This window comes from Bufo bufo, chromosome 2 (genome assembly GCF_905171765.1).
Source record: "Bufo bufo chromosome 2, aBufBuf1.1, whole genome shotgun sequence".
In the NCBI taxonomy this organism is placed as follows: domain Eukaryota; kingdom Metazoa; phylum Chordata; class Amphibia; order Anura; family Bufonidae; genus Bufo; species Bufo bufo.
In genome coordinates, this window is record NC_053390.1 from 522,872,719 (window position 1) to 522,892,276 (window position 19,558).

At 41.6% G+C, this 19,558-nt stretch overlaps 1 protein-coding gene across 2 annotated transcripts in view; it reads right to left on the reverse strand.

Moving 5' to 3' along the window:
• ANTXR2 (ANTXR cell adhesion molecule 2) overlaps positions 1 to 19,558 on the reverse strand; it is a 320,264-nt gene that overhangs the window by 101,260 nt on the left and 199,446 nt on the right. For both annotated transcript variants that reach the window (XM_040417929.1, XM_040417928.1), the window contains exons 13-15: positions 19,406 to 19,501; positions 12,907 to 12,954; positions 11,064 to 11,153 (exon numbers count right to left, since the gene is read on the reverse strand). In XM_040417929.1, coding sequence (XP_040273863.1) covers positions 11,064 to 11,153; positions 12,907 to 12,954; positions 19,406 to 19,501 — 234 coding nt within the window. The remainder of the gene's footprint in view (positions 1 to 11,063; positions 11,154 to 12,906; positions 12,955 to 19,405; positions 19,502 to 19,558) is intronic.

Consider the following 19,558-nt stretch of genomic DNA (forward strand, 5'->3'; position numbering starts at 1 on the left):
GTACAGTATGTTATCCATGTTCTTCATGGACAGCACACGTACCCACTGATTTTAAGGTGTGTAGTCACACATCCATCCGTACCGTAGTCCTGGGTTATGCCATGTAAACATGCTCTACTTTTGACCGTGTTTACGGATCCATCACGTGTTTACGATCCAGTATAATCTAAGGGTCCATGAAAAAAAACACACAAAACATGGATGGCATCCGTGTTTCATGTATCATTGCCAGGAGATGCTCTTGAAATTAATTTTCAGTTGGACAGTGTCCATGGAACACGGATGACACATGGAGGGCAAAAAACAGACCCACGGACCAAACATGGATCCTTCACAGACAGCTTTATGGATGAACCGCACTGACCATATTGTCACTGTCATCACGGACCCAGTAGTGTAAATAAGGCCTTGGGACACTGTCACACTGTCAGTCTATGATCAGTGATTTACATCAGTGATTGTAAGCCAAATCCAGGTGCAGGTCAAAAACACAGAACAGCTGCAAACCTTTCCATTATACCTTATCTCCATGTAGCCCCCACTGACGGAAATCACAAATCAACAACGACCAAACACTGACTGTGTGAAAGTCACCTTAAGCATATCTACTATTTACCACATGATAATCTAATAAACTGTTTTAACTACTTTTGGATTGACCCTATTTTGATTCAGTTAATTTTTTGCATTAGTTATACAATGAGGGTCTTTTATTTCTATATTTCCACCCTTTTATCCAATACAGTTGTGGCTAACTAATTTTTTCCATATCCCCCAAAACAAAGCTCTCCACACAAGCTAAACAGACCCAGTATACTATGTATTCATCTGATCTAAGCTCAAATAGAAGATACAAAGAACAGTCTTACACTGCTGATTTATTATGAGGAACTGATGTCACAGTTGCATTTTCTACAGCTTTTGAATATTCTAAAACATTTCAATTATGGTGGCAGCACTTAAAGGATAACTGTGCTAATTTGTGACTGTGAATCAATGCTGAAAAATATTTCACACTAGCACTAAAATCTTCTGCCAGACTGTTCCGGCAGTGGAACAGAATGCCGAAGTTCATAGTATCAGGCATAGCCGACATTGCTTGCACCGCCAGAGCTCATTGACTCTAAGCGGACCTATCGGGAATATGGCCTATTTCCAACATAAGTGCCAGGATTCGGCTGAACAAAAAAATGCTGCAAGCACCACTAATGCCAGAAATAGGCCGGATCTCCGGCGGGTCCCTTTATAGTCAATAGGACCTGGCTGTGTACAATGAGCCCCATCTGGAACAGCGTGCCAAAAGATTTTAACGCTAGTGGATACTAACCTTATTCAAAATTAAAAAGTGTAGAAAATAAACTCAATTTCCATTAACAATTACATTAGATTGATTTGTTAAGGATGTGGCCTAGTTTGGTACTTAAGGCTCAGCTTTTTTTTATTTTTTTATTTTTATTTTTCATTTATTGATCTGCACATTTCAAAAGACATATATTTTTTTTCTTTTTCCATCAACATGTAGCTGTATAAGGACTTGGTTTATGCGGGACAAGTTGTATGTTTCAATGGAACTATTTTGAGGTATATACATCAGGTCTATTGCATAACTTTTAAAACATTTTGCGGGTGACAGTGGGGAAAAAAAAAACTTTGCAATTCCGCCATTGTTCTTCACGTTTTTATGGTGTTCAATGTGTGCTAATAACACTTTACATTTTATACAGTATATATAGATTGGAGGTGATGGGGACAGTGAGGGTATACAGTATATACAGACTAGAGGTGATGGGGACAAAGAAGATATACAGTATATACAGATTAGAGGTGATGGGGACAGTGACATTATACAGTATATACAGATTAGAGGTGATGGGGACAGTGATATTATATAGTATATACAGATTTGAAGTGATAGGAACAGTGAGTGTATACAGTATAGAGTGATTAGAGGTGATGGGAACAGTGAGGTTATACAGTATATAGAGATTGGAGGTGATGGGGACAGAGAGGATATACAGTATATACAGAGTAGAGGAGGTGGGAACAGTGAGGGTATACAGTATATACAGACTAGAGGTGATGGGGACAGAGTATATACAGACTAGAGGTGATGGGGACAGAGGATATACAGACTAGAGGTGATGGGGACAGAGAGGATATACAGTATATACAGACTAGGGGTGGTGGGAACAGAGTATATACAGTATATACAGACTAGAGGTGATGGGGACAGAGAGGATATACAGACTAGAGGAGATGGGGACAGAGAGGATATACAGTATATACAGACTAGAGGTGATAGGACAGAGAGTATATACAGTATATACAGACTAGAGGTGATAGGGACAGAGAGGATATACAGTATATACAGACTAGGGGTGGTGGGAACAGTGAGAGTATACAGTATATACAGACTAGAGGTGATGGGGACAGAGGATATACAGTATATACAGACTAGGGGTGGTGGGAACAGTGAGGATATACAGTATATACAGACTAGAGGTGATGGGGACAGAGAGTATATACAGTATATACAGACTAGAGGTGATGGGGACAGAGGATATACAGTATATACAGACTAGAGGTCATGGGGACAGAGAGTATATACAGTATATACAGACTAGGGGTGGTGGGAACAGTGAGGATATACAGTATATACAGACTAGAGGTGATGGGGACAGAGAGTATATACAGTATATACAGACTAGAGGTGATGGGGACAGAGGATATACAGTATATACAGACTAGAGGTCATGGGGACAGAGAGTATATACAGTATATACAGACTAGGGGTGGTGGGAACAGTGAGGATATACAGTATATACAGACTAGAGGTGATGGGGACAGAGAGTATATACAGTATATACAGACTAGAGGTGATGGGGACAGAGAGGATATACAGTATATACAGACTAGAGGTGATGGGGACAGAGAGGATATACAGTATATACAGACTAGAGGTGATGGGGACAGAGAGGATATACAGACTAGAGGTGATGGGGACAGAGAGGATATACAGTATATACAGACTAGAGGTGATAGGACAGAGAGGATATACAGTATATACAGACTAGAGGTGATAGGGACAGAGAGGATATACAGTATATACAGACTAGGGGTGGTGGGAACAGTGAGGGTATACAGTATATACAGACTAGAGGTGATGGGGACAGAGGATATACAGTATATACAGACTAGAGGTCATGGGGACAGAGAGTATATACAGTATATACAGACTAGGGGTGGTGGGAACAGTGAGGATATACAGTATATACAGACTAGAGGTGATGGGGACAGAGAGTATATACAGTATATACAGACTAGAGGTGATGGGGACAGAGAGGATATACAGTATATACAGACTAGGGGTGGTGGGAACAGTGAGGGTATACAGTATATACAGACTAGAGGTGATGGGGACAGAGAGGATATACAGTATATACAGACTAGAGGTGGTGGGAACAGTGAGGGTATACAGTATATACAGACTAGAGGTGATGGGGACAGTGAGGGTATACAGTATATACAGACTAGAGGTGGTGGGAACAGTGAGGGTATACAGTATATACAGACTAGGGGTGATGGGGACAGAGAGGGTATACAGTATATACAGACTAGAGGTGGTGGGAACAGTGAGGGTATACAGTATATACAGACTAGAGGTGATGGGGACAGTGAGGGTATACAGTATATACAGACTAGAGGTGGTGGGAACAGTGAGGGTATACAGTATATACAGACTAGGGGTGATGGGGACAGAGAGGGTATACAGTATATACAGACTAGAGGTGGTGGGAACAGTGAGGGTATACAGTATATACAGACTAGAGGTGATGGGGACAGAGAGGGTATACAGTATATACAGACTAGAGGTGATGGGGAGACAGCAGTGTGTGTTATGTAAGGCATTGAGACATTGAGGCTAGCTGCCTCCTCATACTGTATATTAGAGATCATACAGCATAGTGGAGTGGCTAGAAGGTCCTGTAGGAATATGCACTGCACAGATTTACTGTGCTAGGTGCACAAATATGTGTGCTATTTGCTCACTGAAAGTCACACTTTACACAAGCCTGGGGGCCATTTATGAAGACCAGCGATTTCTAGTATTGATATCCCCCTTCATCATAAATTTAGTGCATGCTCCGGCAGTCCTAGATTTCAGTAACCATTTACTCCAGAAAACTGGTGATCTGTTTGTGTTGATGGCCCAGCTGACATCACACGCTATTTCCCCTTTACACAAAAGCTTAATGATTTTAACTTGTAACTAGAGATGAACGAAGTGAAGTTGATGAAGTGGAATTTGATCCGAATTTCTGGAAAAATTCAATTCGCACCGAATCCGAATTTCCTCACGCTTCGTGGTAACGAATCACATTTTTTCCTAAAATGGCTGCTGTACGTGTTAGGACATGGAACAAGGAACTCTGGGAACGAGAGATCACCCACAATGCCATGCATGCAGCCAATCAGCAGCCAGAAAGCCCTGTGATGTCACAGCCCTATAAATAGCCTCAGCCATCTTGGATTCAGCCATTTTCCAGTGCAGAGAGAGAGATGTCCGCAGGCGCTAGGGACAGTGCTAGAAAAGACTTTAAAACTTTTATTTTGCTATATAGAAGTTCAGGGAAAGGATAGGGAGGAATCATTCCACAGTATTGCAGCAGAACAGGGTTCAGTAGGGAAGGTTGCAGCCTGGGTAATAGGAACAATCCGATTACACCTTGCTGCACTGACTGGGGATCCAAATTGCCATTATACAGCTCTGTAATTCCAACAAACCGTCCTTATTAGAGTGCAAGTGCTGTTTGATAAAGCCATTAACAGGGTTTATTACAAGGAAAAAATTCTACGGCTTATTTGCCCTTGTGCGGTGCAGTTATATGTTCTAAAGCATTTTTTGGCTTGTATTAGTAGGAAAAAAGGGCTTACTAGCCGTTGTGTGGTGAAGTGAGAAAATTACAGCCTATTTTGGCGTGTATTAGTGGCAAAAAAATATATATTTGTAGTTCAGCAAAGCAGTTATATGTTCTAAAACCCTTTTTGGCATGTATTAGTGGCAAAAAGATATATACAGTTGCAAGAAAAAGTATGTGAACCCTTTTGAATAATATGGATGTCTGCACAAATTGGTCATAAAATGTGATCTTCATCTAAGTCACAACAATAGACAATCACAGTCTGCTTAAACTAATAACACACAAAGAATTAAATGTTACCATGTTTTTATTGAACACACCATGTAAACATTCACAGTGCAGGTGGAAAAAGTATGTGAACCTACACACCAGTTCTTGGATTTAATAACTGGTTGAACCTCCTTTGGCAGCAATAACTTTAACCAAACATTTTTTGTAGTTGCAGATCAGACGTGCACAACGGTCAGGAGTAATTCTTGACCATTCCTCTTTACAGAACTGTTTCTTTCATCAATATTCTTGGGATGACTGGTGTGAATCGCTTTCTTGAGGTCATGCCACGTCATCTCAATCGGGTTGAGGTCAGGACTCTGACTAGGACACTCCAGAAGCCGTATTTTCTTCTGTTTAAGCCATTCTGTTGTTGATTTACTTCTATGCTTTGGGTCGTTGTCCTGTTGCAACACCCATCTTCTGTTGAGCTTCAGCTGGTGGACAGATGGCCTTCAGTTCTCCTGCAAAATGTCTTGATAAACTTGGGAATAAATTTTTCCTTCGATGATAGCAATCCTTCCAGGCCCTGATGCAGCAAAGCAGCCCCAAACCATGATGCCCCCACCACCATACTTCACAGTTGGGATGAGGTTTTGATGTTGGTGTGCTGTACATCTTTTTCGCCACACATAGTGTTGTGTGTTTCTTCCAAACAACTCAACTTTGGTTTTATCTGTCTACAGAATACTTTGCCAGTACTGCTGTGGAACATCAAGGTGCTCTTGTGCAAACTGTAAACGTGCAGCAATGTTTTTTTTGGACAGCACTGGCTTCCTCTGTGGTATCCTTCCATGAAATCCATTCTTGTTTAGTGTTTTACATATCGTAGATTCGCTAACAGGAATGTTAGCATATGCCAAAGACTTTTGTAATTCTTTAGCTGACACTCTAGGATTCTTCTTCACCTCATTGAGCAGTCTGCGCTGTGCTCTTGCAGTCATCTTTACAGGACGGCCACTCCTAGGGACAGTAGCAGCAGTGCTGAACTTTCTCCATTTATAGACAATTTGTCTTACCGTGGACTGATGAACAGCAAGGCATTTGGAGATACTTTTATAACCATTTCCAGCTTTATGCAAGTCAACAATTCTTAATCGTAGGTCTTCTGAGAGCTCTTTTGTGCGAGGCATCATTCACATCAGGCAATGCTTCTTGTGAAAAGCAAACCCAGAACTGGTGTGTGTTTTTTATAGGGCAGGGCAGCTGTAACCAACACTTCCAATCTCATCTCATTGATTGGACTCCAGTTGGCTGCCACCTCACTCCAATTAGCTCTTGGAGATGTCATTAGTCTAGGGGTTCACATACTTTTTCCACCTGCACTGTGAATGTTTACATGGTGTGTTCAATAAAAACATGGTAACATTTAATTCTTTGTGTGTTATTAGTTTAAGCAGACTGTGATTGTCTATTGTTGTGACTTAGATGAAAATCAGATCACATTTTATGACCAATTAGTGCAGAAATCCATATCATTACAAAGGGTTCACATACTTTTTCTTGCAACTGTATTATTATTATTATTATTCTGCAGTGCAGTTATATGTTCTAAAGCCTTTTGTGGCGTGTATAAGTGGAAAAAATCAAGGACCTTTTTTGCCGTCCAGCGGTGCAGTTATATGTTCTAAAGCCTTCTTTGGCATGTATTTGTTTAAAAAAAAGGGCTTATTACCTGTTGTGTGGTAAAGTGAGAAAATTACAGACTTTTTGGGGGTGTTTTAATTTCCATTTTATTTATTTATTTGATCTAACAGTATGTCGAACAGAGAAGTGCTGGGCCCTGTACAGGTGAGTGGAAGAGGCCTAAATGTTTCTGGCGCAGGCACAGGTTGCAGCAGAGTAAGGGGATTTGGCAGCAGGAGTCACATCGAGAGGCATGAGCTCCTGGTGTAATCTAGTGGTCGTGTCTTGACCAGCAACCCAGCGGCTCTTGAATGGTTGATTCGATCATCTACTTAGTCCAAAGTGACGTCAGACACCCCCATCCAAAAGTCAGTGTGTTCGTCAGACACAACCCTTAGTTGGCATGGCCCAGGAGCAGGCCCTGTGCCCTCACCTGTCCTCAACCTGCCTCTGTCCTTTTCTGTTCCCTCAGCCAGACAAGTAGTATATACTGTGGGCTCAGCTACACTATACAGCAAGGATGAGCTACTATAGGACAGTCAGCAGCTACTGTTCAGCCAAGATGTGAAGGAGACATCCGCTGCTTCCTCCGGTAGGCAGGCAAGTAGTGATGAGGAGAGTGGCGTGGGAGCTAGTGTTGTGAGCGGTCAGGCTCCTGACCCAGAGACCGTTGAAGAGGACATCAGTGACATGCAGACAGTACTCAATGATGAGGATGTAGCCGATCGCACTTGCGAGCCGGGTGAATTAGGGGCTTCATCATCATTGGGAGAAGAGGGTGGCAGCATGGCCGTGAGGAAGCGGCGGAGTCAACAAGTTGCTAACATGGCCGCTAATCAGCAGGGTGGCAGGATGTGGGAGGTCGGGAGTCAAACGTGCCCGGGGTAAACCACCCACTGCGTGCACTCATCCAACAGCGCAGAAGTTGAATGTGCTCCTGGCCAAGTTGCTGGTGCTGCAGTCCCTCCCTTTCCAAGTGGTGAACTCTGCTCCTTTAAGAGAACTGATGGTTTGTGCCGAGCCAAGGTGGAGAGTCCTAAGCCGTCATTTCTTTGCCAAAAAGGCAGTACCAGCCCTGCACATGTATGTAGAACAAAAGGTGGCTGCCAAAGTGCACGGCAGCACCGACGTGTGGAGCTGTAACTTCGGTCAGGGACAATACATGTTAGTGGCCCACTGGGAGAATGTGGTTCTTGCACAGCAACACCATCAACTTGGCCAGGTGATGCCGCTTCTGCCTCCACATTCTCACGCCGTTGGTCCTGCGACAATGTCCGAATCTGTCTCCTCATCCTCCAACATGTTCTCAGCCTCCACTGTAGGGACAATTCACAGTGCACCTCCAGCATACCACATGTGCAGGGCACGGCGGTGTCATGCTGTTCTGCACCTCGTTTGCCTATGCATACGGAGTCACACAGGGGAAGAACTGCTCCGTGTCCTTCATCAAGAAATCGAATCATGGCTTTCTCTGCGACAACTCAAAATCGGAACCGTGGTGACCGACAACGGAAAGAACATGGTGTCGGCACTGCGTCAAGGAGGGCTGAGCCATGTGCCCTGCATGGCACATGTGTTCAATCTGTTTGTCAAGCTTTCTGAAGTCTTCCACCCATCTGCAAGACATCCTAAAAATGGCCAGGAAACTTTGCATGCACTTCAGCCACTAGTACACCGCAAAGCACACCCTTCTTTAGCTGCAGCGGCAGTACGGCATCCCCCAACATAGGCTGATATGTGACGTTTCCACCCGATGGAATTCCACCCTCTATATGTTGGACCGACTATACGAACAGAGAAATGCCATAAACGGTTTCTTGATGATCCAAGCGGACAGGAGTACTCCCCTGTGTAACTCTGATGTCAGCCAGTGGCATGTCATACGTGACACCTGCTATTTGCTCAGGCCCTTTGAGGAGGCCATGTTATTTGTCAGTCGCCAGGACTATGGGATGAACAATGTCATTCCACTGCTTCATGTCCTAGAACATATGCTGGTAAATCTGGCTGGCCAGGTGACTGGTGACATGGCACCTAGATCTCACAGCCACATGAGTCCTGTGGGGGCTGAACTGGAGGAGGAGGACATTGGAGCACAAGCATTGTGTAGCGAAATGGGTAGTTTTTCTACACAGGTGACAGGAGGAGCAGGAGCAGCCAGAGGAGCTACAGGGCGATGAGGAAGACGAGGCAGAGGACCCAGACACACCATGGCAGTATGCAGTGTATATGGAGGCAGGGAGTCCCTCTGAGTTACTTGCACAAATGGCCCAATGCCTACTCGCTTGCTTAGTGACAGCCGAATTGTCACCATTCGGCAGAGGGATGACTTCTGGCTCTCCACCTTGTTGGACCCTTGCTACCAGTCCATAATGGGGGCCTTTTTTAAACACGCTGAAAGGGAGGACAAACTGAACTACTATAGAGACATCCTATGTAGTCAGTTGGCCGCTGCCTATCTGTGCCATCGTCTATCCTCTCGCAGGTCTCACGGGGGCGCCCTCTGCTCTCACATTCTTCTGCCATGGCTGCTGTGGCAGGGTGGGGGGTAGGAGCAGTTCCAGCTCCATCAGCAGAAACTTGATCCACTGGACTACTTGGCAGCCAAACTAGATTTGTGGTCGCAACTGGCAGAGTTTGCCCTGGAAAAGCTGTCCTGCCCGGCCAGTAGTGTGGCATCAGAGCGGGTGTTTAGGGCGGTGGGGGCCATAGTTACCCCAAGAAGAACTCGCCTGTCCACCCAAAATGTGGAGAGACTGACCTTTGTCAAGATGAATCAGGCGTGGATCAGCCAGAATTTCCACCCACCAATGCCTGATGCATCAGACTAGATCATCCATGGTGCCACACCAACACTTTAACAAAAGAGACCGGTTTCTTCTGGCTACCTGCCTCAGCTACTATTCTGATGCTTCCACCCGCCTGATGCCACACATCTGATGCCAAGTGCTCCTTCTTTCACCCACTATCTTTAGCTGGTATTGCCACCCACCCACTGTCAACGGGTCACTCTGTGGTCTCCTGATCATGCTGCCACCTTCACACTGTCATTGTGCCACCCTGTGGCCTCCTCCTGATGCTGCTGCCGCCACCTCCACGCTCTATGTGCCACTCTGTGGCTTCCTGATGATGCTGCTGACACCTCCACACTGTCATTGTGCAACTCTGTGGCCTCCGCCTGATGCTGCTGTTGCCACCTCCACACTGTCATTGTGCCACTCTGTAGCCTCCTCATGCTGCTTTCATCTCACCACCATGTAATAGGACCACTCTGTGGACTTCTCATGCTGTTCCCACCCTTCCCACTTCATGACTGGGCCACTATTTTGCCTTTCGGTCTGGCTGACATCATCATTTATTTGACCCTTCTTCTGATCTGCCAGAAGGAAGGAAAAATTAGACGCACAACGGATCCTGTCTATCTTGCTGCTGTAAGGCCTGCATGATATGGTCCCAATTTTGCATCACAATTGGATTATGATTTGGTAGCCAAAAGCAGGAGTGGGTACAAAACACAGAAGACATGCAAATATTCCATTCACGTGTCATCTCTGTTTTGGATCAATTTTTTGGGGTTTTAGCAATACTGATGGATTACTGACCAAATGCTGACCGAGTGAAGGCGGATGCTCCACAAACAGGATCAGTTTTTTTTGGGGTTATTGTTCTGACGGTTCAGAGGAAGGTCAAAATAATCAGTGACGACAACACAAACTTACTGACACTCATTCCACTCTGTCGGGAGGGGGGACTCTACTTGTATAAGCATTTAATAGAACAGGTTCTGTAGAAATCTATGTGGAATCAGTGAATTAGTGTAAAAGGAGTGCGCTCTTTCACGCTATAGTAGAATCTTTGGCCTCTGCACGGTTCTTTATACGGCACTAACATTGACCTATAAGGCCGAGTTCACACTTGAGTTATTTGGTCAGTTTTGTCCCCGTAACTGCCCAAGTAAGTGAAGTGTGCAGTCATTCTAAGAGCAACGCCTGTCATCTACATGTCATACTGACTCAGAGTATTGTTTCACTACCACAGCAGACTCCCTATGCGTGTTGCTGCAAGGCACAGTGTTCTACACCAGTATACAGGCTCTCTGCAGCCAAGAAATAGCTGTTTTTTTATGCGATTCGCCATGAATAAATTCGGATCAAACCAAATTTTTTCGGAAAATTTGGCGAACCGGCCGAATCGAATTTTTGAGAAATTCGCTCATCTCTACTTGTAACACATAACACAACTAACCTCCATCCTTTTAATTCCACCAACACCACGGCCGCCATAGTAGCTAGCATCCACTGTAGGCCATTTCTTATTGGCAAGTTCTTCTGAGTCCTATTCAAATAAATGTAGAAGGTATTAAATGGGGATAAAAATTTAGTAATACAAGAAGCGTATCAAAATTAATTTGGATTTTTGCAAATATTGGTGTATATTGGTTTTAAATGCTCTATTGGTTTTGTTTTATTTTATTTATTACTGGCATTTTAGAAATATTATGATTCAACTCTTTACACCTCTGTTGAAACTTCTGGTTTAAATCTGTGTTTTGTGAAAGGTATTCCTTACTTGGGACATTTGCTGTGAAATTGCTCAAATTCATTGAAAAATCTTCATGTAAGACCTCATTCACACAGTCAGTGTTCGGTCAGTGATTTCCATCAGTGATTTTGAGCCAAAACCAGGTGCGGCTCTACACACAGGCCAGGTGCAGATCTTTCCTTATACCTTATGAATGTATAAATTCCAATCCTGGTTTTGGCTCACAATCACTTATGGAAATCACTGGCCGAACACTGATGTGTGAATGAGGCATAAGACATAGAGATTTTGCTGTTGTAGCTCTGATATAAAGAAATATGGATGGTGTTATTAAATTCCTGATACAAATAAGACATTCTACAAAAGTTTGAACCAGACTGACCAGACAGTTTATTTTTATTTTTTACAAATATTGACAGTTCAAAACTATAATACTATTTCCGATCGTTGCACTGTGTGAATAGATCCACTAAACAAATGATAATGAGAAATTTGTTTGCTGCTTGCATTTTTTATTAGGACGTTAAAATCATTATACGTAGGCAGCACATCTCTCCAGTGGGGACTATAATGAAAACTGACAATCATGAAGTTGTATGTGCTGAATGATCGCATTCAAGATCATTCAGTTACATACAATTAGGAGGATTGCTACATGTAAATGGAACTAAATGACTTACACTCAACATACACATCTATAACTGGTTTCAGCGGTGACGTAGCCACAAGTGCCCATGCAGCAACACATGTAAACAGGCCATGCGGGGGACTGGAGCGATGGAGAGCAGGTAAGTATAAATTTTCTGCTTATGAAGGCAGGCTACGTAGATTATCTAAAACGGAATTATTCCCGGAAAACTCCTTTAAGCCCTGGCTGACACATATGTCGAAACCTTGACAAAGAGGATCCAATGGTCCTCTGCTCACACAGCAACCTACTAAGTTTGAATGTATTTTTAGTGTTTTTATTGTGTTTAAAGTGGTCTTATGCTTTTAGAACATTTTTTAAACTGTTAGAAATTTTATTTATTGATTTTATTGTTGTACAAGCTAAACATGCCCCTGAAGTTCAGGCCTTTCTATAGCACTTTTCTCTGCAGAGCATACAGAATCCATACACTGTAGACAAATATGCAGTGCACGGATGCTCCTGCCTGTGCCACTGAAAGCTCTGCATAGGATAAATAGGAGTGAGGACATACTCCTATCACACATTGCTGCTTCTGCTTGTCCTCACTCTGCTACAACCTAGCTGCACCGATGTTCTATGGCAGAGGGCCATGGGCCAATAATGTGGTGCAAAAAAGGTTGGGGACCACTGTTCTATAGCATACAATATGTCACAAAAAATTTTTAGGCCATTTGTAACAGTTTTAGAAAATAAACTTTATAAAAGTATAAGTATACAAAAAAGTATACATACTGTAATATTTAATATTATTATGTCTATTATTAAGTTCTAAACAAATTGAAAACTTTGGAAGGAAATAATATGTGTACACATCAAATTTACATTTACAATATACAACATTACACAATTAATTACCTCTTCAACAGGTGCTGGTGGTGGAGGTGGAGGTGGATCTTTGATTACCTAAAAAAAAAAAATAAATACCCGATATATTAATATATATGCACTTTAGTAAAATTGCTCTTATATTATAGCATACGCATATCCTAATCGACTAAACAAATTTTATAGTCTACATTACAACAATATCTCTGCGCATGTGTTTAGTCACTGTTATTTACTGATAACAAAAGTGAATTATCCATGACCATAGTGATTGGGGAGGTGAGCATTCTAAGTCGCATCATGGGATACATTCAATTTAAATTACACTATACAATAAGTAAATGATCATGTTATGGTGGTTATTATTATATCATAATTACATTTTGTATGTTTTATTTCTTTTTAAGTTAAATTTTTTTTAAAAGACTTTCTTTATATCACTAAATGATTTTCACTGCACGCTTATCATGGGTTCAGTCAGAATCTGCCATAACTAAGGATGGAGAACTTCTGAAGACAGTGTGATGAGAGACTAATTGTTAAAGAGGCTCTGACAGCATGATCAACACTATTAAACCAGACATACTGACTGCTAGGGCTATAATGCTGCTTAAAATTATATCTTTCTTTTGTCTGTATGCTAAACAGCTGCAGAGATATCTGCATTTGTATTCATATGCAAATGAGCAAGTTGGAGCATCAGGGGTGGGGCTGAACCTTTAAAGCACTGCTTTGTAACACGCCCCTATGCTCTGCACACTCCCCCCCTCCCCTTGATTGACAGGGCCAGACATCAGCATGCTGGGGATAGAGGTGTGTCCTAGCAGCTACATAATATATACACTATGTACTATAGCTTTACCACACTGAGATCTGCTCAGAAAGCTAATCTACATATCACTGCTTTAGGCCTCATGCACATGACCGTTGTGTGTTTTGCGGTCCGCAAATTGCGGATCCACAAAACACGGATGGCGTCCTTGTGCGTTCCGCAATTTGCGGAACGGCACGGACAGCCATTAATATAACTGCCTATTCTTGTCCGCAAAACGCGGACAAGAATAGGACAGGTTATTTTTTTTTTGCGGGCCACGGAACGGAGCAACGGATGCGGACAGCACACGTATCTTTTGTGGCCCCATTGAAGTGAATGGGTCCGCATCCGAGCCGCCAAAACTGCGGCTCGGATGCGGACCAAAACAACCGCCGTGTGCATGAGGCCATAATAGAAAAAGTAGCATACCAGAATTAGGGTAAAGGTTATAAATTTTAATCAGATGCGGAAACCCTGGCTCAATCAAAGAGAAATAGCCCTTATAAAGTTGATCATGCCGACAGAGCCTCTTCAATCATCATCATATAATTAGGAGATGACGTTGTTGACCCTAGCTCAGTCTACACAGCGAAACTGACAAGTGAGCTAATGAAAATTATTTTTATATATGGATACATCTAATAGTTCTTTAAATTTCTTTTAACGATAAAGGTGAAATTCACCATAGTATGTTACTGTACATCCTCTTTTTAAAAATGGGATTCTGCTATATACTATATTTCCTTAGAACATGTGCATATGCAGCAAGTATTTTTATGTGTGGAAATTACCTGTCATAATCTGCATGTGTTGTACAAATTTGGCCACTAATTGTGAATTTTGCAGCAGATTTTAGAGATTGCTAAGTATTTACACAATGATGCAATCTCTGACCATGGATTTCCAAGAGTACTGAAATGAGACATACTTGGAGCAATTAACTGAGCTAAAAGAGACAGGACTCTGGCTCAATTTGCACCAGATAACTGGCGTCCATTCCATGCAGAGTTGCTTAACCCCTTAGGGACACAGCCTTATTTCACCTTAAGGACCAGGCCATTTTTTGCAAATCTGACCAGTGTCACTTTAAGTGGTGATAACTTTAAAACACTTTGACTTATCCAGGCCATTCTGAGATAGTTTTTTCGTCACATATTGTACTTCATGACACTGGTAAAATGAAGTAAAAAAAAAATCATTTTTATTTATAAAAAAATACCAAATTTACCAAAAATTTGTAAAAAATTGCAAATTTCCAAGTTTCAATTTCTCTACTTCTATAACACATAGTAATACCTACAAAAATAGTTACTTTACATTCCCCATATGTCTACTTCATGTTTTGATCAATTTGGGAGTGATATTTTATTTTGGGGGGATGTTACAAGGCTTAGAAGTTTAGAAGCAAATCTTGAAATTATTCAGAAATTTTCAAAAACCCACTTTTTAGGGACCAGTTCAGGTCTGAAGTCACTTTGTGAGGCTCACATAATAGAAACTACCCAAAAATTACCCCATTCTAGAAACTACACTCCTCAAGGTATTCAAAACTGATTTTACAAACGTCGTTAACCCTATAGGTGTTCCACAAGAGTTAATGGCAAATGGTGATAACATTTCTGAATTTAGATTTTTTGGGCAAATTTTCCATTTTTATAAATTTTGTCCAGTAACAAAGCAAGGGTTAACAGCCAAACAAAATGCTATATTTATTGCCCTGATTCTGTAGTTTGCAGAAACACCCCATATGTGGCCGTAAACTACTGTACGGGCACACAGTAGGGCGTAGAGGGAAAGGTGCGCGTATGGTTTTTGGAAGAAAGATTTTGCGGGACTGTTTTTTTTGACACCATGTCCCATTTGAAGCCCCCCTGATGCACCCCTAGAGTAGAAACTCCATAAAAGTGACCCCATCTAAGAAACTACACCCCTCAAGGTATTCAAAACTGATTTTACAAACTTTGTTAACCCTTTAGGTGTTGCACAAGATTTAATGGAAAATAGAGATACAATTTCAAAATTTCACTTTTTTGCCAGATTTTCCATTTTAATATTTTCTTTCTAGTTACAAAGCAAGGGTTAACAGCCAAACAAAACTCAATATTTATGGCCCTGATTCTGTAGTTTACAGAAACACCCCATATGTGGTCGTAAACCGCTGTACGGGCACACGGCAGGGCGCAGAAGGAAAGGAATGCCATACGTTTTTTGGAAGGCAGATTTTGCTGGACTGGTTTTTTTGACACCTTGTCCCATTTGAAGCCCCCCTGATGCACCCCTAGAGTAGAAACTCCAAAAAAGTGACCCCATTTTAGAAACTACGGGATAGGGTGGCAGTTTTGTTGGTACTAGTTTAGGGTACATATGATTTTTGGTTGCTCTATATTACACTTTTACTGAGGCAAGGTAACAAGAAATAGCTTTTTTGGCACCGTTTTTTTGTTTGTTATTTACAACATTCATCTGACAGGTTAGATGATGTGGTATTTTTATAGAGCAGGTTGTCACGGATGCAGCGATACCTAATATGTATACAATTTTTTTTATTTATGTAAGTTTTACACAATGATTTCATTTTTGAAACAAAAAAAAATATGTTTTAGTGTCTCCATAGTTTGAGAGCCATAGTTTTTTCAGTCTTTGGGCGATTATCTTAGGTAGGGTCTGATTTTTTATGGGATGAGATGACGGTTTGATTGGCACTATTTTGGGGTGCATATGACTTTTTGATCGCTTGCTATTACACTTTTTGTGACGTAAGATGACAAAAAATGGCTTTTTCTACACCGTTTTTATTATTTTTTTTTTACGGTGGTCACCTGAGGGGTTAGGTCATGTGATATTCTTATGGAGCCGGTCGATAGGGATGCGGCGATACCTAATATGTATACTTTTTTTTTGTTTATGTAAGTTTTACACAATGATTTAATTTTTTAAACAAAAAAAATCATGTTTTAGTGTTTCCATAGTCTAAGAGCCATAGTTTTTTCAGTTTTTGGGCGATTATCTTTGGTAGGGTATGATTTTTGCGGGATGAGATGACGGTTTGATTGGTATTATTTTGGCATACATGCGACTTTTTTGATCACTTTTATTACCTTTTTTGGGAAGTTCTCATAGTTTTTATTTTTTTATTTTTATGGCGTTCACCGTGCGGGGAAAGTAACATGACCGTTTTATAAATCAGGTCATTACGGACGCGGCGATTCCTAATATGTGTAGTGTATTATTTTTTTTTTTATTATTTTTTATTCAGTGATAAATGTGGGTTTTTTTTACTTTACTTTTTTCACTTTTTTTTTTTTACATTTTTTTTGACCCAGACCCACTTGGTTCTTGAAGATCCAGTGGGTCTGATGTCTGTATAATACGGTACAGTACACTATATAGTGTATTGTACTGTATTTTACTTACACTTTGTCTGAACAGATCTATGCCTTTAGCACAGATCTGTTCAGCACCATGGACAGCAGGATGCATGAGAAGGCGTCCTGTTGCCATGGGAACCTTCCCCGTCTGCTCAGTTGTGGCCACAACTGAGCAGACGGGGAAGGGTAAGGAGGGGGGCTCAGCAGCCCCCCGATGGGAGCGGTAGGGGAGCTCCCTGACTGTTAACCTCTGCTCTTCCATACCGCGGTCCGTATGGGCCGCGGTATGGAAAGGGTTAAACGGCTGACATCACAGCACAGATGTCAGTCGTTTATACCAGAGTGTCAGCAATGTCTTTAACCCTTTAGGTTAGCCGAGGTGCCTGCTCAATGATTTGAGCAGGCACCTTGTTCCGATCACCGCCCGCCGGGCGGCAGTGATCGGAGCAACACATGACGTACCGGTACATCATGTGTCCTTAAGGGGTTAAAGAGGACCTTTAATAGGTCCAAACATCATAAACTAAGTATCAGGATACGTAGGGCTTAGTGCAGGGATCTAACTGCACTTACAATTTTTTCTGGGCGCGGCTCCGTTCGCCCGCTGTGGCACCCATTGTATTCTCCCACCTGGTATGCTAATTTTAGCATCGGAACAATGAGGAGGAGACTGAGTCTTTCTCCGTGGCCGTCTCCTTCTCCCTGGCTGTAGTGCTCTCCAATCGCAGCAGAGAGCGTCACAGCCAGGGAGAAAAAAACTAAAAACTCACCCTCTTCCTGACTGTTACGCTCTCTGCTGTGATTGGACAGCGCTACAGCCAGGGAGAAGGAGACGCCCAAGGAGAAAGACTCAGTCTCCTCCTAATTGTTCCGATGCTAAAATTAGCATACCAGGTGGGAGAATACAACGGGTGCCACAGCAGGCGAACAGAGCGGCGCCCAGAAAAAATAGTAAGTGCAGTTAGATCCCTGCACTATGCCCTACGTATCCTGATACTTAGTTTATAATGTCTGGACCTATGAAAGGTACTCTTTAAAATTGCAACAACGAGAACCGAACTTGTGCCAAAATTTTGGTGCAAAGTAAACCAACCAATAGGTGGTGGTAGTGTCTAATATGTCTTAAAATGTACCAAATTTATCATACAGCGTGAGCCACTATGATACATTTGTTACATCCTCAGACTAACTTCAATATCAGCAAAAAAAAAAAACACTTCATTTTGTAAAAAGGGAAAGAAGAACAAAGACTCATTTTCCAGTAATACAGGAAGATGACAGAGAAATAGCAGATGCTTTTAAAAAAATTCCTTTTTTCATTTTTTCCTGTTAGCGTGCAAAACGAGTCAGCTTACCTATGCATTACCAGCTTTTAGGCAAAAAATGTTGATTGCTTTGTCCAGTAACAATATCAAATTAAAAACTGCATTCATGATAATCTGGCCATAGTTTGGATATCCAAATGCAAGTGCAGTCCATCAAAAACTACAGTATATATCCACTAGTAGAGATTAGAAAAGCTACCAATATTAAAACTATTAGCAGTGGCCGACAAGACAGCACTGTGAAAATGGAGAAACCACCAGCAGGATGAAACACATTAAATTGTAGATTAAATGGAATATTGTTTTATACCTAAAATAAATGTATTTTTTTTTTTACAATGGATTAACATATAACAGATGATGGACTATAATGGACTACACAATATAGTAATTTCACTCCAAGTACATTTTTAAAATATTTTAGCATGGATGGACCAGGTAAGCCTCCCTGTTAAGCTGTCTCCTCTAAAACATAAAGACAATGATTTTTAGAGAATATGTAAACATCTGGCTTATCACTTGTGTCCAAGACACCATATGGAGGATGATTTTTTATCTATTGTCTCTTTATTGTCTATTTTCTGGACTTACATTTATGAAAGTATAGATGATCAGGAATCCATACACAAAAAAAACCACATTGACCCAGGTTTATTAATGTGTCCGAGACTAAAATCTGTCTAAAAAGTGGTGCAATTTGGTGCATCTAGGGTTTCTACACTTTTTCCGACCTGTACAACAAGGGGGTGATACTTAGCAGAAAGGGGTGGAGTTTTGTGGGACAGGGTCAGAGCCTGAGGTGCACCATTTTGCAACAAAATCTGTCTCAAAATAAGCCAACAAATAGTTAGTATATAGTCAGAGAAAAGTGTCTACCTTTGCACCTGCACCAGATTTGTCATCCAACCTGAGCCCCTCTGAAAAATGTGGTGCAGGACTAGACAGCCTGTCTAAGCTTATGCCATCTTTAGGATTAGTAAATCTGGGTCATAATTTGTAAGTTATTCTTGGAAATATCTTACCACTTTGCAGCAGAGAGGCCAAAACCACCAAAATAATGCAAGTGCTATCAAAAGCAAGATGACAAGTATGGCAATGATGGCAGGAAGTCCACTGCTCTGTAAACAAAGCAAAAATAGAATTTCAGTTAAAACCAAAAGTTTACATATACTATA